Source organism: Dryobates pubescens, chromosome 3, assembly GCF_014839835.1.
Source record: "Dryobates pubescens isolate bDryPub1 chromosome 3, bDryPub1.pri, whole genome shotgun sequence".
Lineage (NCBI taxonomy): Eukaryota > Metazoa > Chordata > Aves > Piciformes > Picidae > Dryobates > Dryobates pubescens.
This window is the reverse complement of record NC_071614.1, coordinates 29,090,234-29,112,895: the sequence shown is the minus strand read 5'-3', so window position 1 is coordinate 29,112,895 and position 22,662 is coordinate 29,090,234. Positions and strand designations below refer to the sequence as shown.

The 22,662-nt window shown below is 40.4% G+C and overlaps 1 protein-coding gene across 2 annotated transcripts in view; it reads left to right on the top strand.

Moving 5' to 3' along the window:
• The window catches only part of LDAH (lipid droplet associated hydrolase), a 110,714-nt gene extending 90,326 nt beyond the window's left edge, over window positions 1-20,388 (top strand). For both annotated transcript variants that reach the window (XM_054179893.1, XM_054179894.1), the window contains 2 exons: window positions 4,090-4,172; window positions 17,178-20,388. In XM_054179893.1, coding sequence (XP_054035868.1) covers window positions 4,090-4,172; window positions 17,178-17,369 — 275 coding nt within the window. In that variant the 3' untranslated portion in view covers window positions 17,370-20,388. The remainder of the gene's footprint in view (window positions 1-4,089; window positions 4,173-17,177) is intronic.
• Window positions 20,389-22,662: the final 2,274 nt, after the last annotated feature.

Below are 22,662 nucleotides of genomic sequence, written 5' to 3'. Positions count from 1 at the left end.
ACTGCTTGCCTGGGAGAAGAGACCAACATCTGTCTGTCTACAACCTCCCTTCAGATAGTTGTAGAGAGTAATAAGGTCACCCCTGAGTCTCCTCTTCTCCAGGCTAAGCAACCCCAGCTCCCTCAGCCTCTCCTCGTAGGGCTTATGTTCCAAACCCCTCACCAACTTTGTTGCTCTTCTCTGGACTCGTTCCAGCAAGTCAACATCCTTCCTAAACTGAGGGGCCCAGAACTGGACACAGTACTCAAGGTGCGGCCTAACCAGTGCAGTGTACAGGGGCAGAATGACCTCCCTGCTCCTGCTGGCCACACTGTTCCTGATGCAGGCCAGGATGCCATTGGCCCTCTTAGCTGCCTGGGCACACTGCAGGCTCATGTTCAGTCTACCGTCGACCAGCACCCCCAGGTCCCTCTCAGCCTGACTGCTCTCCAGCCACTCTGACCCCAGCCTGTAGCTCTGCATGGGGTTGCTGTGGCCAATGTGCAGAACCCGGCACTTGGATGTGTTAAATCTCATGCCGTTGGACTCTGCCCAACTGCCCAGCCTGTCGAGGTCCCTCTGCAGAGCCTCTCTACCCTCCAGCAGATCAACTCCTGCGCCCAGCTTGGTGTCGTCAGCAAATTTACTGATGATGGACTCGATGCCCTCGTCCAGATCATCAATAAAGATGTTAAAGAGCATGGGGCCCAGCACTGATCCCTGGGGCACACCACTGGTGACTGGCTGCCAGCTGGATGTGGCACCATTCACCACCACTCTCTGGGCTCGGCCCTCCAGCCAGTTCCTAACCCATCGCAGTGTGGTCCCATCCAAGCCATGATATATTCTGTATTGTCCACTGTTACTACTTCTTGGTACATCATTACTCAAAGAAAAAAAAATCTTATTGCCAGAAAAAGAACATAAAGAGCAGAAAGTTTCTGAATGTATTGAACAATTTGGATGGAGGGAAAAAAGGGGAAAGTTAGTTAGCTTCTTTAGTTATTCCCTTAACCTGTACAAATTTAGTTATAAGCCTCTTGTTCCTGATATACCTAAGGAATATTTTATTGTTTATTTTTAAATCTTTTCATGTTTGTTCTTGGAAACCTACTTTTGCTTTTTGCAATTTCCTCTTACTTAACGCCTGCTGAAGTTTAAGTTCCTGTTTATTGGCTTCCCTAGGATCAGGTTTCCAAAATTTGAAGGATTTCTGTTTGGTTGAAATAGACTCTTGAACCTTGCCATTCATCCGGTTTAGCTTAATCCTGCCTTCCTGGTTCCTTTCTTGCACAGTACACAAGCCTTCAGAGATGATTCCTTTCAAAGTAGTGTCATTACAGCCTTTGTTGTCTTACAGTTTTACTTGTAGGATCTTTATGACTAAGTTTACTAAGTGTATGAATTCCACTTAATTTCTTAACTTTTACTGCAAAAAGCACCTCAGAAATATGAATGGAACTCAAAAAGAACAAGAGGTAGGACAGAGAAAACATTAAGGTGGGAGAAGGTGAACAGGGAAGTACTTACTGTTCCCACTTTTGCTGTGTGGCTGAACTGGAGGTACAGAGCTGCCTGTAGAATCCCAGTAATATCGAATGAGCTGGTATGTGTCGGGTTCTGCACTGATGGCTACCAGTATTTTCATCCCTGCTTACTATCCACTGCTGATGCTGCAATGTAGTCACAGAAGTTCTGACTAGGTAGGCCACCCACCATGTCAGAACCTTATTCTGGACCTGGAAATAAAATCTGTGATATACTAAAATCCTCATGGGCCAATAAGTAGCTGTTGCTGCAGATACCCTGCCAAATCCTGGCTTTTGGACTTTGTACTGACATCTTGTAAATTCATAGTAATCCACATCCATCGCCTGAAGGACCAGCACCTAGGCTAGCAGCAGCTGCTGTCCGTGTTCTGCCTCTTCTGACACAGAACAGTGTTTTTGACAGGCAGATGGCTTCATTTATGGATGGGTGTTTTGAACATTAGTCATACTTGTCATGTTAGGAGCAATCTGAAATTAATTAAATGCCTATGGAAATCCTCACTGGCTTTCATGCCTCTCACTTAAAGCCTTGCTAGATAATTTTTGAAGGTGCCTTCTAAGATGTGTGTTCTAAAAACAAAGGTGTGTAATGCATTGGTGTTTGGAGCTGAATGAAGACAAAGGAGAGCAATGTCAGGGCACAAACATGACAGTGCTGTAGGTGGACAGGCTTTGGCCGGCTGCACCATGGGAGCAGATGGCTGGGTTGCTAGACACAAAGCTGAACAGAGGCTCCTTTGCCCAGTACTGTAAAGATGGGAAAGGAAGGACTTGCACTCAACATTTGAGTGTGTTCAATATATAATTGAAAAAAAGACGGAGCTCTGCAGGCATAACTGAATTGCATCTTCTTTGGCTGGCTTAGGAGTAGATACTCCTTTCTAGGATTCTTTTTTACTTGAGAGTACTGGTTTTGTCTTTTAACATTTGATCTCTGGAACCATCACTCATCTCTCTGGTGGCATTCTGTTTCCTTAAGGCTCTGCTGGAATTCAGCCAACTCCATGTTTTGGTCACCACCAAAGACCTGTGTGATTGCCATTTCCTCCCTATTGCACATTGTGGAACTGTATTACTCCTGTCTCAGAGTGGTATCAGATCCAACACTGTCATTAACTATTTGTGCACAAAACTTCATTGGTTCAGATTTTTGAAACTGTCAGCCTTTGCCTTTTGTCTTGTTATTTGAGAGAGAACTTAGAACACATTCAGTCATTTTAGGACCTGAAAACTGAATTGTTTTAAGGTAATTCAACCACTTGGAGTCTTCTGTTTTGTGAACTGCTGAGAAAGGAGAAGAACATTCCCTTTCATTCCCACTTACAGGTTATGCATGTCTCTGTGATCCAACAAGCATAGAAGCCTCAGATTGAGAGTATAGAATGGTCAACTTAATTCCACAGTTAAGAGACTGGGAGAAAAAAAGGGTAAACGAGGTGTGGATTTTTTGAATAGTCATATCTGCACATTTCTTCAGTACAGTACTGATGTCAGAAATGGGTAGTGCCTATTCCAAATGGTGTTCACTTACCCAGTTTTAAAACCTCTCATTATCTGCATCATTAATGGTCCTGTATCAGGGCTTGATTCTGCAGGTGAGTAAATGGAGTTTATTCTAGCAGCAGCACTCTTAGCAGGTATGTCTGTTCAAAGCCAGGGTTTGGACTGTGCACTGAAATTTCCTGCTGAGCTTCTGTAGGTTCTGTTGTAGCAGAAGCCAGGCTAGATGATCCTTCTGTGCCAAAGTGCTTAGTTCCCACAGCTGTTTAACATACATGGGACCTGCCAGAACTCAACACTTCATAAGATTAAGCTGTGTTTAATTAGATGTCCAAACATTAGACTCAATCATTTATGTCTCTGAGACAGTATCTTTCAGACCAGCTCACAATAAATTACACTGAGCCATTTTTAATACTCTACATTCCAGAAAGGTAAGGCTTAGACATTTGGTGTCCTGTCTGGGTAAGTAACATCAATATTATGCAAGACTCTGATTTTCAGTAATACTCAGTTTTGCCTTTATTGTCATTATATTTTATTATTATGCTGAATATTTGAATTACTTGTGTATTAAAATGTCAATAACTTAATGTATTTATTAATAATGTTTTAAAATGTATGCCTTGTATTTAAAAGCCCATTCTTTCTAACACTTTATAGGTGATTTCTCATGCTTACCTTTCCCTTCCTAAAATTATGTAGTGGAAGCTTGTCATCTAAGTTCCTTCTCTGGTCAGGGAAGACAGAGTCATCACCATGGGCTGATTCAGAATTCTGTTAGATGGATGAGCAGAGTTACATTCCAGGGTGTTTTTTCCTCTCCCAATAATTATGGAACTGATTAATGGAAGAAGATTTAATTTGGTTTATATACCTTTTCAAAGACTCAGTTAAGTGAGATAAATTTTACCTTTTTTACCAGTGGGATTCTTTTCATTGGTATTGTCAAGTTGATGACTGCTCTAGCTGCCTTGCATTTTTGCAAGTTTGGGCTCATACTGTTTTTCTGGAGGATTTGGTCTGTTACTTACATTATTACATGTTTCTTTTTCTGCAGCCAACATCTTGTATATGGCAAGCCAAGAAATGATGAAGGTCGTAGAGAGAGACAGTACAACTATAAAGCAAAATTTAAAGAAGGTAACTATTTGTTAGTTTGGTTGTGTTTTTTTATGAGAAGCCCGCTTGCATGAGGAATTGTTGCATCCAGTTATATTCCTGTAAAACCAAAATTTCAGTAGGCTTGATACTGCTTTTATGTTAATGTCATTCTGTTGACTTTGGAGGACCCATTAAAGGGGTCATTAATCATTAAAATGTCATGGATCCACAACTTTGTGGATGTAAGCATTCACCACTGTCAGATGTAGTATCCCATTCAATATGTTTTTCCTTAGTGGAGGGGAAACAGTTTTTCTTCTGGCTAAGCCTGAGACATGGTTTCCAGTTAGGCCAGTAGTTACCTGGATTCTGACCAGGCAAGCAGATGGCCAGCCAGGACATGAGTGCAGGCTGATGGGCCAAATCCTCTGACTTTGCTGCTGGACAGGTCAAGCAGAACATGTACCATCTGTGTTGTGTGACTTCAGTTAATATCATGGGATTCTGCAGGCTTGATTTCTCCATGGCAGCAAAACATAGTAGAAGTCAGCAAAATTATTATGGCTCCAGAGTTTCAGCCATTCAACTGTAGTGGAAAAGAAGAATACAGAAAGTATGTTCCCCAGAGACAAGAGCTACTGCTACACAAATAAATGAAGTAGTTTTCAGGGACCTTTCTCCTGCACTGAGCTTTCTTGTCTCTACAGATTTATTGTTGAAAGAGATCCTGGTACCATTTTGGTCTGGACTGATAGCATGCGCCCAGTCAGTTCAGGGCTCAGCACAGTGCAGGAACTGTTCGTAGTTGGAGTTTTGATGTGGTTGCCCTGAGAACTTGCATGTAGCAATCACCCATTGGTGTAGCCTCTGTGTAAGCAGATAATCAGTATAACATAGTATTCTACTGTGTCCCCTTCCTTCCCTCCTTTTTTTGTAGCGACCCTGTCTTTTTGCTGGAAGAATGATTCCAGCATTTTGCACTGGCAGTGATTTTCCTTGGAGAATGGAATTTTCTAGGACAGGTCCTAGATCTTCTTATGATTACTTTGCATCTTATAAGTAGACATGGTACAAGGTTCACTTCATAAATCAGTCTTCCTTTTTTTGGCTGAAAATGGGTTTATATATATATTTTATTTTTCTTATCCCATTTGCCTTCTCTGTACCTTGATAGATATGTCCAGATGCTTCAGTTCTAGCTCTTTTAAGGGTTTGAAATAGCACAGGTGAACAAGGAAGACTACACAGCACTACACATGTTTGAGTTTTCTCAGTTTTGTGGCAGAACGTTCAAAGTTCTCCAGCACTTCAAGAGAAATCTCAGTGAAAAAACTAAAGGGCTGATCTCACAGACTGCAAATATTGTTTTAAACAAAACTTCCCATGGAATAATGAATTCAAGGAAAATGGTTGATTTTGACTGAATCACCTCTCAGGTGTCAGATGCAGGGTCTGCCTGTTCCCCAAAAGGAAAAGGAGCTGTGAGCCAAGGGTGACCTCAGCATAGGCAGTGCCCTCACCAAGCAGGGTCTAGTCTCACAGCACACAAGCAGGGCAAAGTAGCAAGCAGAGTCCAGCCTGGAGCAAAAGGAAAAGGGGCCAGAGACAGGACTATAGGCAAGTCTTCAACAAGGGTCCAAAGTCCACCCAGGAGGCATGGCCAAAGACATGACAGAAAGCAAGCTGCAAGGTGGAGTCCATCCAGAATACCACACAGGACAAACGATGTACATTGTGGGTCCAGTGTCTATGACACAGGAGCAGCACCAGGGCTGAAGGCAGGAATTCCTAAAATGTAGCTTGAGAAGCAAAGATTAAAGGTAAAAGACAGATGGAGACATTGGACCCGTAGGCAGGGAATGCGAGTTGGCATCCTGGGAGAGGCTCTTAGTGCCCTCAAACTGAGGGTAAGACTGCAGGCTACTGTGTAAAGGTACAAAAGTGAAAAGTTGGCAGGAGCAGGACTTCAGGTGCTTTCGGAAATTTTAATCACAAGCATATGTGCTTGAAGTCAAGCACAAAAGCTTTCTTGGATAAGGATAATAGAGGTGACAGTCAGCTGCAGTTCCAATGACTTCAGGTGGTCTACTCAGATGCTTCACATTACAAAAATACTTACTTCTTGTACTGAAGGCCCATAGCCAACACTAAGAGTTTGCAGGTGTCCTAGTCTGCTTCACCTCTGCTTTTGTTGACTCGGTCAGTCTAAGCATGCCCTTGGCAGGCAGGAGCTTTTTTAAACCTTTGTTAACTTTCTTTTATTGATTCTTCTATGTCCTCATACTTCTAAAGTGGCAAACCTCCTCAAGAAAACAAAAAGCTGAAATGAGCTTACAAGCAGTTGGCAAACTAAAGATAAAAAGCAGGTCTAAAAATCAAGTTAAATGCTTCTTCTTTTTTTTTTTTTTTAATCTTCTGGGAATGTAAGAATTAAGGAAAAAATACAAGTTAGCATTGTGTTAAATTAGGAGTGTATTGACAATAAAAATGAGCTTAACTTGTGAAGGTTGGAAGTTTATGAAAACAGGAACTACAGTCCAAGTTGCTATAGAACTGGCAAGCTGTCACTTCAAAAAAATTTTGCTGTTTAGTAGTCGCTGTGATCATATGCTAAAAGCCAATCTTAACACCTGACTTTGCCAGCTGCTGTGGAATAGCAAAGTTATTTCTGGATCTTACTTGCTTTCTGTGATCTGAAGAAGAAAGAAGAAGAGACACTAAATTATTCCGTTCTTTCCATGCCCAGGTTTAACTCTAATACTATTTGAGGACCAGGAGAAATTCTATCTCCAGACCTCAGATTCTTAGTCTAGCAAAGCTAATTACTCAAATTTATGTTGAAAGAATGGGAGCTGGAATATTGTTTGGATAATGAAGTGAGGCATTTCTCTTTACAATATACTAAAGACAGACAGTGTGTCCAGTAAATAGCAGTGGAACTGTATAAGGAGGATGGAGAGCTGCATTCTAACAGAGTAACAGAATGATAGAGCATTTAAAATACCGCCTCTAAAGCTATTTGTCTGGATCAAGCAGTATATGAACACAGGCTTCTTACTGCAATGACACAGGGAGTTGTGACAAATAACAAAATCCAAACAAATAAGGTAGGGGATGCTAATAAAAGCCTTGCTCAGCTTTGATAGTTAATTAGCTGATTGTGTCTAAGCCAGCTAAGCTATGTTCTTTCACTGAAATAACACCAACTCCCTTTCCTAACAGAAACTGGAGGCAAAGATACTACTGTGCTAGAGGAAGTTTATTGTAATTCTTGCACAGAAGGAAGTGGGTGTAATTCTGTATTTTTAAAAGATGGATCAGCATTAAGCATCACAGAGCATTTACAAATACAATAAAAGTTTTAAAAGGAAAGAGGGGAATGGTTATGGTGTTCACTAGTGTGTCTGTAACAGGCAAAGCATTGCCATTTAGAGTCTTGAGTTAACTTTTTAAGTTACATCATGCCACATTTAGTCTTATCGACTCTTCTTCTGTCAAGTAGTCTTACAAACCTGTTGTAATCAAGATGCTACTGCATTGAAGAGTAAAACCAGGGTGCTTACAGAGGAAATTTGGTTTTAAAAAAATCACCCTCAGATTTTAAATTTACTGCAATATATTTTGTTTATTACTCCAAGTTCTATTTCTAAGTGTAGCATCTGGTCCAAAGCCCATATAAATTGATAAAAGAGCTTCCATGGACTTCAGGAAGCCTTGAATCAGTTTGGCAGTGAACTTTCTGATTCTATTGATTAGTATGTTAAACCAAGAAAGGTTTATATGTTCTTTGAGTTTTGCTTTGCTGGTGGTCTGATGTAGCAGACACATTGATTGTGCAGGGAAAAGGACAGGAAACATAAGAAATAGACTTACAAAGATAAAGATTAAAAACCTCTTTTCTTTGGGAAGTGGTTTTTAATCAGATTGGGACACTGAAGTTTATGGACACATGAACATATTTTCACTCAGGTTGAGGAAGTATTATGGGTTGCTTATAATCATTCAAATAGATATGGTAAGGTGGAGAAGAATTTGGGGGGGCGGGGAAGGTAAATGAATGAAGGATATATTTACCACTTCCTGCTTATTTTGCTGATGCAGTTAGAATTCAAAGTAACACAAGTTTGTATCACACCAAAGTGTTCTTCAAGAGAGTGTCAAGTGAATAATGGTATGTATGCAAAGATTTAGAGACAATTGCAAGAGTGAAGTATTTCCTCTCCACAGAAAAGTGCTAGGTTTTTCTTTTGAAATATTGTCTTTGCTAGGGAATTTTTTTTTAAGCTAAGCAACCAAGAAATATTTTGACCCCTGAAACAGCTTTTTGATGTTGCCCAGTGTTTTTGTTTGAGTCTCTGTAGATACCCCCAGGGGCTTAGTAATTATTCCCAGTGAGAGGAGCATGATCTGAAGATAAGTGGTTAAAAGAATAATACAAATACCTTGTCTGCCCACAGCCTGAGTGAATTGCTTCACTACATTTGCGAAAAACCTTCGAAACACTTTTTCTGAATAGGTGCAAAGTGCTCTCTTGAGCCAAGAACACCTCGGTTTTGGCTAGTCTCACATCCTTTTTGGCCTACGCTCCCTGGAGGTGCAGAGTTGAAGTTAGGGAAGTTTCACATGTGCTTGGGGATTTTCGTGCCTGTGTCATTTAATCACAAGAACAACCTTCTCTTTGAAGCACACAGAATGCCTAATCAGGGATAAGCAGTTTCTTTCTTCAGTGGAAAAGGATCTCAGTAAGGATTCAAAAAGTTCAATGTACCACAAAATATAGACCCATGATATTTGACTGTTTCTGCAATTGAGCTAATGTTGCCATCATTCATGCTGTGTAGTATTCTAATAAAGAAGTGACAACATGAAATTCCAGGATTTTCAGGTTAAGTGAGCGAAGAGAGCAGTATTTCCCTAGCCTTCTGAAGAATACTGAAGTTACCATCCCATTCTTACTACCTCTTAAATCACTCACCTTCCCTCTTTGCTGTGGAGCTTATTACACAGCAGTGATCAAATTTGCCATTTATATCCAGATGTTGATAGTGCTATTACAAGAGACATCTGACTGGTTCATCTTTGGTCAAGTCCCACTGAATGAAGACTGCCAGGCTGACATTCAGAGGGAAATACCACTTTCACTAAATACCAATGGAAGAATCTGACCTGGTAATAGCATTGATAAAATAGTGGTTTCAGGTCTGTTTGGTTTTATATTGGTATTTATACAAACTTGACTTCTGAAATAGTCATGTTCTTGACATGTCTAAATATATACCCTTGAAATGCTTTAAAAGGTTCTCTAAAGTAGCATAGATGATATAAATAAGTTAATTGCCCTGATTTGTTGATAAATCCTATGCATCCTTTTTTAGAAACATGTTTTTATTTTGCATTGAGTTTGACCCTTCATTATCTCTGAGAAAGTGGAAATAGAAGTGGCCTTTCTTGATCTCTTGGGTTTATGTCCAGAGAAGCCAGTAGCATTGTCAATAAACTTACAGTGAAGGAAAGGGGAAGAGCTTCTCTTTAACTTGATTTGCAGTTAACACTGACAAAGGCATAAAAACAGAGTCTGTGTCCTATTCTGCCTGTTTGGTAGAACACTGTACCTGACCCACCAGAGAGGAGTAACGCATCTTGGATCACAGGCAAAGCAGATACGACATCTGGCTGTGCCTCAGGGTTTAGTGCCCTGATTTATCTGAAAAGAAAAAGCTTCCCTGTTCTGTTTCCAGACAGGGAAGCTAGTTTTGTTTATTATTTATGTTGGTTTATTATTTATGTTGGCTTATGTTAAATAAAGTCACCACAAATACTTGAATCATCCACTGCACTTTTACTACAACCCCTACAGGTTAGTATTTAAAAACGGCATTGCACACTCCAGATTGTCAACTGCCTCTTAGAACAGTCTTGGGGGGGGGGGGGGGGGGGGGGGGAAGGGGGCTTCATACTGCCCTTGGAAAGTTGAGAAATCCCAGTTCTGATAAAACAAGCTGAGATGCAAGTTCCAAAGACTTTGCCATCGAACGGACTGATCTCAGCCTCTGCAGGATCACAGAGGGAGAGAGATGGTATCTTGGAGAACCAGATCCTGAAGCATTTAGGGCTTCCTAGGGCAACGCCAGCTCTTTGAATTCTTCTCAGAAACTGATTAGTAAAGCCAAAGTACAACTGAAGTAATCCAAAACAAAAGTGTGTCCCAAACCAATCTGTTCCCATGTCATTTATACTATTCTTTTGGCAGGATAAGGTGGAGACGCTGTCATAATTCCAGAGAAGCTAAGTCATTTTCTATAAACCTTGATTGAAACTAAAATTAATTCTGGGCTAATGCCTTTTGAACCAGTTTTCATCCAACAGCAAATGAAACTGTTTGCTGGTTACTGTAGAGAGATGTCACCCAGAGAGAAGTTGCTGTCTCAACCACTGAATGCAAGTGGGAGTAATACTGATAAAACATAAATGTATCTGAGACAAGGATTTCAACAAGGACACTGGCACAGTCTTGCTTGCCATTGCACGTGTGCTGCTAGTTTATATCCACAGAGATCAGTCCTTTGCTCTTTGCCATCAGCTGGAGTGGTGCCTGCCCATGTAATAAGATCCTTAAGTTATTATAGTACATACAAAATTCCAGAGAGATAGAGGAAACTCAACTAATATTTTTTAACTTTTTGGACTTGTTTTTCAGTGCTGACCTCTGATAGCTGCTGAAGAGGCATAAAAGAAATCATTCTGTAATTTATACTTCTGTGAACTGTCATACACACTAAAACAAGTGCCAGTGGAGTCAACTGCAGGAAATCTTTATTATTTTCTTAGAAACTCTTTAAAATGTAAACATCCTGTTGATACGAATCTCAGATTCTTCTGATGTTTACTTAGCAGCTGCCATCATTGTGCAGTGTCTGAGTACACATACCATGTTCCAGGGTACTAGACCGAAAGAGCCTTGGTCTGCCTCTTGTATTATTTCACAGAAGCTAAGGCTGAAAATACTTTTGAGCAATTTAATGGTTCAACAGCTTAAGAGAACATTGTTGTTATTGTAAAACTAATTGAAACTTATAACTTGCATGACTATTTCAAACATGGTATTGACTGGCAAAGATATCCCACAACACCTTTACTCTGCCCTAATAGATTATGAAAGAGGGCATGTTTTAGTCACTTGTAACAAGCAGGGGATTGCATCAGGAACCATATAAAGTCTTTGTCTTGTCCAGTGGTAGCTGCCCTTCCCTTCTGAGTCATGGATACCTCAAAGTCTGGACATTCAGTATTGTAAAAGAACAAAAAAATTCCCATCTTCATGGCACAAAAGTTAAAAAAAAAAACCACAAATATTGAAAAGTTTAAGCCTAGAGAAAAACAGAAAGGATCTTCTATTTATTGTTTTGTAAATCTGCTTATTTTTAAGCTAGTCTCAGTATTTTGGGGGCCTGACTCACCATTTTTGAATGCTTAGGTTGGCAGCAGTTTTCCATTGCTGGTACAGGGGTTGTGTTGACTCAGCCATCTGTGCAGCCATGCACAGTCCATAGGAAAATACATACTGTAGACCCATGCAAATCACACAGTGCACAGCAGCGTCTCCTACCATTAATGAAGATCCCACACGCCTCTGGATATACACAGTGCGTTAATAACTCCTGCCAGCACGCTGCAGTAGCAGCACTCCTGATGTTAAAATGAAGAAGAGAACATTTTGAATTCTGGAAATTGTTGATGAATATGTCTAAAATTAATCTGTCTTAATAGATTTCAGAAAACTGGCAACATCCAAACATCTTTTCATAAGGGTATCTAGCTCCAGGACAAGGGGGAAGGGTTTTTAGCTGAGGGAAAGCAGGTTTAGACTAGATCTTGGGAAGAAAGTCTTGAGTATAATGGTGGTGAGATTCTGTAATAGGCTGCCAAGGGAGATTATAGAATTATAGTAATGGACCAGGCTGGATGAGACCTTCAAAGGTTATGTAGACTGACCTCCCTGCCGTCAGCAGGCATTGTGGATGCCTCCTTCCTGGGAGTGTTCAAGGCCAGGTTGAATGAAGCCTTGAGTCTAGTTGAGAGATGTCCCTGCCCATATCAGGGAGGCTGGAGTAGATGGTCTCTATGGTCTCTCCCAACCAGAGCCATTGTATGATCTATTTTGTGCCTGTGTGACATAGGTGAGGAGCTCAGACATTTTTTAATCCAAAGGCACACCATGAATGACAGTCAAGTATCTGTCACATTTTATAGGCCCTGCACCACCATCTGGCTCACCAAAAATGTACACCTTAACTGCAATCCTGCTTGTAGATTTTTATTGCATAATCCAGCAATAGGGAAGCATTTTGAAAACAGCTCTGAATTCTGTTGGCAGTTTCTAAGTAAGAAACAAGTACATAAAGTTTCATCAGGCATATGCACATAGACATACAGAATGCACACACCAACATCTGCACTCAAAATAAGCAGCCAAAATAACTGCAGCATCACATAGGAGTTCCTTAAGTCTTCCTGTTATAAAACTGTTCTTAGATAGCGGGTTATAATGTACCCAAACATGAGACAAGTGTCTTTCCTATCTTGTTTATTTTTTATTTCACTCCAAAGGCTTCTATAATGTCTACAAAGAAGTCTCAGGGGAAAATGTATTTATTTTTTTCTCATGGCAAAAATATCTGGCTTGAAGAAGGAAGCTATTCCTTCCAGTACTAAGGAGATATGTGCTGATCTAGTATATGGGGAACTATTGAGTAAGGGGTAAACAGTGGAGAAGAGAGGAAGAAACAAAGGCTCTGTTTCTTTGGAAAAAAGGTAGGCTATGAGTTGGTGGATTTGAGCTATCCAGTCAGGTCAGGCATATGAGACACATGAGCTGCCTATAGCAGCAGTGGAGACCAAACCAAACATCCTAGCATGTAAATCTTAAGTTGCATGAGATCATAGAATCATGCAGGTTGGAGAAGACCCTTAAGATCATTTAGTCCAACTGTTAACCTACCACTGTCAGGTATTTATGTATGAGCACCTGAATTGTGCTTTAGGAATTTACTTACAGGAATCTACAGAAGCAGTAGGCATTAGAGGTGCAGATGACCCCATTAGAGTTACTAGGAATCTATCTAAGAAGTCAAGGTAGAATTTGGCCTGTAAACATGGACATCTGGTTTAATTTTGGGCACTGTGACATAGCTCCATCTGTGCACCAGAAGGCTGTGGGTCTCCTATAAAATCTGTCATACCTGCCAATCTCATGCAGATGCTTCAGGTATTTATTTAGAGCCTCACAAATGGCAGTAGGTACCTACAGTTAGGCAGTGGAGTTCTTAGTGGAATCTGAAGTGCAGCTTCACCCACCTCACATTAGATACCTAATTCAGCATAGCTTTCTAAGCATTGATGGCTTTAGTGGGTGTATCTTTCCTGAGTGTGTTGTAGGAATTTGGATCCTTGGTATGCATGTAAACATCACAATGCAGTTACCTCTATTTAAATATTTTTATGCTGAACTGAGCTCAACTTTGACACTAGGAACAACTGACAGTTTGAGAGGTATTTGAGTGATAATGATGTGGAAAATTGCCTGGACAAAAAGCAGCTAGGGTTGGAATTGAGACTCATAATGGGATGGAGATACCAGAAGACTAAAATTTGGAGTTGGCAGGGCAAGAATGCAGGACGAGAACTCCTACCTCATTTGCAGCAGAAGCTGTAAAATGTGTGTTGAAAGACACAGGGAACTATATGAAATAAACAACCCACGGATAGCTTCACGGTGAAGGCACCTAAACTTCCCATCCAGAACAGGCTGTGGTGAAGTCATTAATATTTTTCATAGATAGGCACAGTTTGCCCTCACATTTCTGAGTATTTCATTTAAGACCTTGTTACAGACAGACAGTGTTTTGCCCACAAATGAAGTCCATCAGTGCTGTCCTTTGAGCGTAGTCAATGCTGTGTATTGCTGCACGCACCGGAAGACCAGCTCTAGGTGTTTAAGATTACACTACATACTTCCAAATTAATGTATGTAGTTTGACATTAATTTCTGTGCTCTCCATCTGCAAAACTGAGGGGGGAAAAATGGTCACTAAGGTGTTGCAAAACTAAATCAATAAATGTGAGCATGAAAATCCTGTAGTGATGTGTGCCAGAGGAATGCACATAAGGAAATAAATTCTCTCTGTAAACCATGAAGTACATAGTAAATAAATCCTCAGACCACACACACAATTTAAAACAAAAAATACTATCAAATAGCAGCTCATCAGATGAATGTCATCCTGTCAGTGGATTGAATGTGTCAAGGATCCTTTGGACCACGCAGTGAAAGATTAAACCAGAATGCAAATATATGAGAGTCAAGCTAAGAATGCACATAAATCTTTTGTTTAGGCATTACCAAATCTGTGAGCTCTCAACTTTACAATCCTACCTGGAGCACAGCCCATTTCACAGTTCATGCAGACTAAGCCAAGTATTTTAGCCACCTTTGTAAGCATACATTTAAAACTTTCCTTTTGGTTTTTTTTTTTTCCCCCCAAATGATCATTTGATGAGACTCTACAACTAGCCTATCAAAATGTCTAGTAATTCCAAGGACTATTTGATTAAACTGGAGTCACTCCATCATGTCTTTTTTTCTCGGTTTCATAATCTTTGTTTTTGTATCTGTTGGTAACTGAGCCCAGGGTTAAAAATAATTCAGTCAGATGTTTGGCTTTCAAAAGGCCTGAACGCAGCTGGCAATTTTACATTGGCTTTTCTGAAGAATTTTTGCTACTGTGACATCCTATGATTCAGAATTGAAGGCACCATCAAAAGACGTTTTCTGCTAAAGCAAAGGATGTACCTTGTTTCCAGCAATTAGTGACTAAAGGAAACCAGTCATGTTTGTTAACGTGGGATGGTTTATGTTCTATGCTTTACACATGTTTACTTGTGTTTGTGCAACTGTATTTTGGATACAGCCAACAGTCAGTAATGTCTTAAGCTCTGGGTATGCTTCAATGAGAGAAAAGTGAGCTAGACAAAAACTTGTAACATTTTGTGAAATGCAGTCTGGGCTCTTAGCCCAGCTCTGCCTCGACGGGTGCATTTGTTCATCTCCCACATGGCTACAGATATGATGGAACTGAAGATTTTTGTGATGAAAGGAAAACTTCTTGTCCCCTAATTTATATTAGCATTGCTCAATTATTCACTCCGGTACAAAAATGAAATATGAAACAAATGAGAGTAATGGAATTAGGCCAAGCTCCGTGTGTGATATGTTGAGCAATCACCAGCCTTCAGGTACCTGCATTCAAACCTTTTAGTATAAAGAGTCCTTGTCATTAATCTTATTACTGTATAGTTTTAAATCCGTAGGTTTTTACTCTCTCCCAGGCAACAACTCTCCCTTCAAATACTTTCTAGAAATGTAAAACCATGGCTGTAACATGAAAAGCTGAGGGGGGAAATAATGGCTTGTGAAAGAATGTCATTCAGTGTTTCTAACAGGAAAAAGATAGTTCACTGAATATGATATTGGACTGGAATTTAGGATTTTTGTGTTTAGGTGGGCCCTCTAGCACCTGCTTCATGTATGTCAGTGAACAAGGTTATTAGGGTAAGATCAAAGCAACGTGGACTTGGGCAGAATTTTACTTCCATATTACAACCCAAAAGAAAGTTGCTTATGGGTCTCTGGGACATGCCTGCTTCTCTACATAGAAAGCACTTAACAAAGATAGGATAGCAAGCTGGGATTAATCAGCCTGAAGAAAAGAAGGCTCCAGGGAGACCTTATTGCTGCCTTTCAGTACTTAATAGGGGTCTATAAGAAAGAAGGGGATAGCTGCTTTTTTCAGCAGGGCTTGCTGAATGGGTAATGGTTTTAAAATAAAAGAGGGTCGATCCAGACTAGATACAAAAAACAAACCAACCAAACAAAAAGTTTTACAACAGAGTCATTCAAAACACTGGAATCAGTTACCCAGAGAGGTGGTAGATGCCCCATCTCTGGAAATATTTGAGGGCTCTGATCTAGTTGAAGATGCCCATATTCATTGTTGGGGCATTGGACTAGATAAGCTTTAAAGGTTCCTTCCAACCCAAACTGTTCTACAGGTCTATGATTCTAAGATTCTACGATTATAAAATTCTCCAAGTAAATAAAAGTTTTACTTCTGAGAGTGACCGTAATTGCTGTTACTCAGACATGGCTGAGTGAATCACCTTCAGTTCACATCTAGCACTGGGGTTAAGAAAAACAAGTGCTTCTCTACCTAAGGCCCCACCTGGGCAGAGTGTTTGAATCATAGAATCAGTAAGGTTGGAAAAGACCTCGAAGATCATCAAGTCCAACCTGTCACCCAAGACCTCACGCCTACTAAACCATGGCACCAAGTGCCACATCCAATCCCCTCTTGAACACCTCCAGGGACGGTGACTCCACCACCTCCCTGGGCAGCCCATTCCAATGGCTAACAACTCTCTCTGTGAAGAACTTTCTCCTCACCTCGAGTCTGTCACACCTAACAGATACCAGTAAGACTGAGCTACTCACAAATGCGGAGTAACTTAATGCATTCTCTTATGTCCTGAATAAATCTGTAATGGTTAGTCCCTTCAGCTAGGACACAGCATCAAGTTTAGTGGTAATTTTGTTACTTGATTGAATAGCTAAAAAGCTACCACAGAATATATCTAATAGTTAGGGAAAACTCAGTATCTTGCCTGGTTAGAGGTGGACTCCATGAACAACTAGATGTTTTGATTGATAACACATTTCTTAAGACAGCCAGACTTTCATCAGCAGATCTGTTTTCAGAGTTAAGCCTGTATTATGTTCTGTAGTTTTACAGATTAGCAAACTGAGTCAAAGAGCATTTAATTGGCTTCAGACTTGGAAACAACCAAGAACTACCAACTTGCTATTCCTCTCAGTATATCTTGGGTCATGAGGCATCGCTTGTTTCCAAATACTTCAGTGTTTTTTGTTTGTATATGGGTTGCTTCATTGGTAACTTTCAGTTTAATGATCTGGTATGCTTTGATTTCTAGCTGATTTTCTACTATGGAACTGGGGACAGCTGGTGTCCACAGCACTACTACGATGAGATCAAAATGGATTTTCCGGACGGGGACATTCGACTTTGCGAGAAAGGGCTCCGCCATGCCTTTGTGCTAGATGCCAGCAAGGAGATGGCTGCCATGATTACAGACTGGTTACAAGATGATCTGACCAAATTATAAATATTCATTCAGAAATTAACAAGAAAATGATGTGATTATTTTGTGAACGTGTAATTTTTTGTGAGTCTGTCATAATTTTTTCTGTTTATTATAAATTATGGCTTGTTCTCTATTGAGATGTTTTAGAGAAAGTTAAAGAGAGACTGGCTGGTCCAAAGTATAGTTTTATTGATTCAGTGGTGAGGTACCTTCATCCTGTCTTCAGGAATCTTCAGGACTTGGTAAAGGATAGAATATTTATTGTCTGTAGCACTCTAGACATCACTGATACTAGATTCACTGGCTACAAGTGCACCTGAGTTGCTATCACCTCACCTGCTGGAGAGCTGTCACTGATAGGTTTGGGGCAGCCCAGATGTCCTGCTTTAGAAAGAAATACCGAGCTCTTCTCTATGGGTAAAAATTTCCCTGTGAATGGATCCTAGCAATGGATCCTGGTATGCTGTGAAAGACCTGGCCCTCTCTTCGTGTCTCTATGTAACTCCAGTGCGTTGGCAACCAGAACAGCCCAAGGTCCCAGGACAAACCTAACATCTCCTCCAGGTTAAGTAAGGTTGGTGGTCAAGCTGAATTCAGGATGAGTACAAAGGAGATGTGAAGATGAGATGAGACTTCTCAAAGTCTCAGGAGGGGTTTAGGATGCTGCCAGGACTCCACAGGGTACTGAAAATACCATAAGGTAAATGCAGCTGCTCAGCAAGGGAATCCATATGGAGCTCTTGTCTGCTGCAAGTCTTTCATTTTTTGATTGACTATAGAGAGTTAAAGACACTGGTTAAAGATGCCAGTATTAAAAGGTTAAAATGGATTTCAGAATCCATATATAACTGCTTATAGGTGGCCTAGCTCTTCTAATGAAGTCCAGGAGAACAGTGCTTGCTCAGCAGCTTTAAAGAATTAAACCAGTTCTGATGCATACGTGAATTTCAGTCCTTTGCTCTAAGGACTGAAGTATGACATTTTCTGCCAAGCCACAAATTAGGTGAGCCCACCATGAGAAAATGTCTATTACTCTTGCCATGGCTGCACCCATGAAATAACATGAAAAGGCATGAAATACTACTATTGAGAATCAAATCCTTGCTTTAGCACATTACTGACAAATACTCTGTTCCTCACATTTGTTCATCCTTCTCCTTTTCGGACAGCAAAAAACAAGAAGCAAACAGTTGTGATAACAGAATAAGTTAGAAGAAATAGCTAGAAATTCAAATAATGTAAGTAAGGGGTACAGAGCCAAGTGTAATCAGGAAAAGCTTTCTAGCCATGAACCTGTGAAATAGTTTCCCTGCGGAGTTCACAGAGGCATTTATAAATAAACAGTACAGTACAGAATATAGTCAGGGGAAATCCTGCCCTTGCAATTACATGAATTGAGCTGATCTATTGAATATCTAACTTACTTAATGGTTTATTAACACTTTTAATGTAGTACTAGTGAGAATGATGCCAGAGAATGTTCTCTGTGATGCAGAATTAATTCCTTACTTTTCTTACACAATTATATAGACATCTTCCACTTCTCCCTAAATCCCCCTTGAATCTCTAATGTTTGTAATAGACACTGGGTATTTCAGACTAGTTATCAAACCTGGAGACAAGACAGTGGATTTAAGTGACCTTCTTTGCCTCAGAAACTGGTTTAGCTTTCAAGACTAGCCAGCATATTTTCAGGTTACACTGCCGTGTAGTGAGGCGGTTATTGATGCATGAGGCAGAAGTGCTGCGGCCACAGTTGAAGCAGCCCAAGGATGAACTAGATAAGGTTCAAGGTGAAGGGCCTGGGCCTGTGCAACTGATTATGTTTACTGGAGAACCATTTCTTCTTTCTATGGGGCCATATTCAGTCATGATCAAAATAATTCTTGTGCTCACTTCAGAAATCCATAGTTGTGTATGCCCACGTGTGTTTAAAAAGCCCCCAGGTGTTGGCATGCATTCATGTTGGATGGCCTTATGGGAGATGCTAAAGTTGCCTTGGCACTTCCTGGGGCAGAGTAGGACTGGGGAGTGGGGATGTTCACCTCTGTGGAGATATATATATGTACACATGTGTATATATACACATACATATGCACATTTGAGTATTAACAACATAGGAAAAATAGAGTTCCATTGGTTGTTTTGGTTTACACATTGGTTGGGTTCAACAACTCTTTTGTTTTTCTAAGTATATGGAATCAGGTAATCGAGCAAGGACTCCGTCTGTAAAAGTTCTGCTGTCGTGGTGGATCTCCTGAGGACAGAAAAAATCTTGCGTTAACCAAAGATGACAAGCAGCTATTAAAGCCTGGAAACTGAAGCACCTATGAGAAGCAGTTGTTTACAGTGCATTATTCGTATACTTTGTATGAGGAATTAATTTAGCAATACTTGTACTTGACTTGTGTATGCCTTTTATACAAATGTTAATCCACTATATGAAATGCTACTGACTGCATTAAGACCTAAACTGAGATTAGATCTGGTCAGGGATGACCAGATCACCTACAGAACAATGCCTTACAATTTTCTTAAATGAATTTTCTCTAAGATTATCAAAACCACATTGATTCAATTGCTACCTTCCTCCTAGAAGCTGTTACTGTAAGGCTAAGATCTGAAAATTTGCTACTCTATCCATTACAGAAAAGCATGGGTCTAGTTTTCACAGCTGTATTTCCTAAGAGGAGCTGATTTCACACAATGAGACTCCAGCTCCTCTAAAGCCCATAGCGTTCACCATGACCCCAGGCCAAGTGTCAAAAGTGCTTATGGTCCAAACGTGCCAACTTGCCGTGGAAACACAGCACGGTCTTGCCTGTTTTAGACTATTTTAGAATTCTTGGGGGAACCTATCACAAACGACTTCACTGTATGCAGTAGCACCTAATCTGTGTCATTCACATTTGTGCTTAATTCTCACCTTGCAAGCAGTCTTGCTAGCTTCAATGGCTTTGATTCACGTTCAAGTGTTTTGCTAGATTGATACCTTTTATGAAATAGTGCACAACTCCAATAACAAAAATAAAGACATTTATGGTAAAATGTAACTCGATTCTTTATTTTGATAACTTGTTTAGTCTTAGTTCACCACCTTCATTACTTCATGCATACAAAATTTACAAAAATACTTGCCAAACCCCAAATTTCACATGTAATGTAGACATCTGCTAAGCACAGATAAAATCAGTGGGTGGTAAGCACCTGACTCACTTAAGCATTTTTATCCAGAGCCACTCCAAAATAATCAGTGTTTCCCCTTGCTCCCTCCAGCTCCATGTTTGCTGCTTTGAATGAGCTATAGAGTGTGTAGATTAGTGAAGTTTGTCCCTCCAGGAAGCTTGATGAGTGTTTGCCCAGTGTTTATGGTGAAGAATTTGGGGTTGGACTCCAAGCTAAACACCAGTTTCTTGACTCACAGGGGACAGATTGCATACATGAGCCACAACAGATAATCTCTTCTTTGCAGTGAAGGTCATTTACGTATGTAATTTACAGAAAATGGGTTTATATGTACATCTACTTCCTGTCCCTTTCTTTGGGCCAGCCAATTGCCAGCAAAGACTTAAGACATTCAGTGTTACCATTATTAAAGTGGCTCCAAGTATTACTGGGTTTGGATAGACTTCCTAGACCCAAGAGATTAGTTTTACTCTGTGTCACAGGTTACACTCAGACTTGCAACTACAATTTCTGAGGCTCTTCACTTACAGGCAAATGTTCTTCCTGGCACATTCACAAAATGAGAATCCAGAGAGTATTTGTGAGTGACCAGGAACTATTAAACCAGCATATATTTCTGGAACAGCTGATGGAGTTTGAGTGCAAGCAGCAGATAACAGCAGTAACAGTGCAAGTCAGCTGCCAGAAGTGATCGTTGCTCTCAGTAGCATCATGCAGAAGTTATGAAACAGGCTAAGACACATGCTCAGATGGGACAGGCAGGGACAGATCTAATTAAATACTGTTTTCAAGTGTTAAAGCTGATAGTAAATGGACTAGGTTTTTCCATTCCACCTATTGCAGGAACATGCTTGCAAGAAAGTTGTGTTGTGGACAGTAGTTTGCAGCAGCAAAGTGTAGAATGTTGTTTAAAACATCCAGCTCACTCTGTATCTGAAAACAGTGTTTAGCAGACAGAGTTTTTCCCATCCTATTTGAAACAATTCATAAGGAAAGAGGCAGCAAGGTGTGCCTCCCACCCTCCCATTTTATGAACATCCTCAACAAACTCGCCTTAAAGCCCCCAAGCTCTAAAATACACTACGCTTTGTATATTAAGATACATTTTCGTGTGTGATGGCTTGGAATTAAGGGGGAAAGGCTTTCCCAGTGTCAGGACTCAGCTACTCCTTTTCCTTAATGAGCACCCTTAAAAACCAGTAAGGATTCAGCTGTTCCAGTCTAACTTGTTAGAAATGGGACTGCCATTTACAGAACTTAAATGTTTTGCATTGTTAATATTGCTTGCCCTCACTGTGCAGGGGATACTGCAACTCATCTCTATTTTTCCTCACCTAAAAAAAAGGCTTTGAAGCATCCATAGTGAAGTGGAGTGTATAATTTCAATTACAGCTCCAGTGCAGCCTCAGCAAAGGGTTGCACCCCAGTGATTGAATGACTGAGAATAGAGTAAGAGGTGACATGGCATGAAAAGAAGAGCTTCAGTATGAGAGTATTACCTGCAAGACAGGAATTTCCTTTTATCCTGGTATTTCTATTAGTTTGCACCAAAACAGGGCAGTCCAAGACAGCAAGATTCCTGTGGAATTGCCACTTTAGGATAATGAGGATTTAAATTTTCATAGTAATGAGAGCATCCAGTATCAGGTAATGAAAATAAGGTAAAATTTTCATACTAGAATGCTTGGGGACTGCTATTTTGCTTTATGGCAAACACCAGTGATCACCCCAAGGCATATTCTAAATTGATCTGCATTACAGGACACAACATGGAATGGTACATAAGATGCTTCAGGTAAGTCTTGAGTACATGCTAAAGCCTGGTCTGAAACCTATTAAGTTAACACAGACATTAAACTTCACTGGATTTTGGATGAGGTGCTAAGAGGAAACCTGGTGCTCCAAACAAAATAGATCTGGTTTACCTAACTTGCCCCCAGTTCATAAACCAATGCTCCCAAAACAGCTGTCTTACTTAGATACCTAAATGTAGGGGTATGAGCTCTCCCAGTGAAGGTCCTGGCAGGCACCAACTAATATTTTTACTACGTAAGGGACTCAAGCATTTGCTTTAGGGTTACTAGGTGCCCAAGTCTGACTGTCCTTTTTCAGTAATACTCTGTTTTCT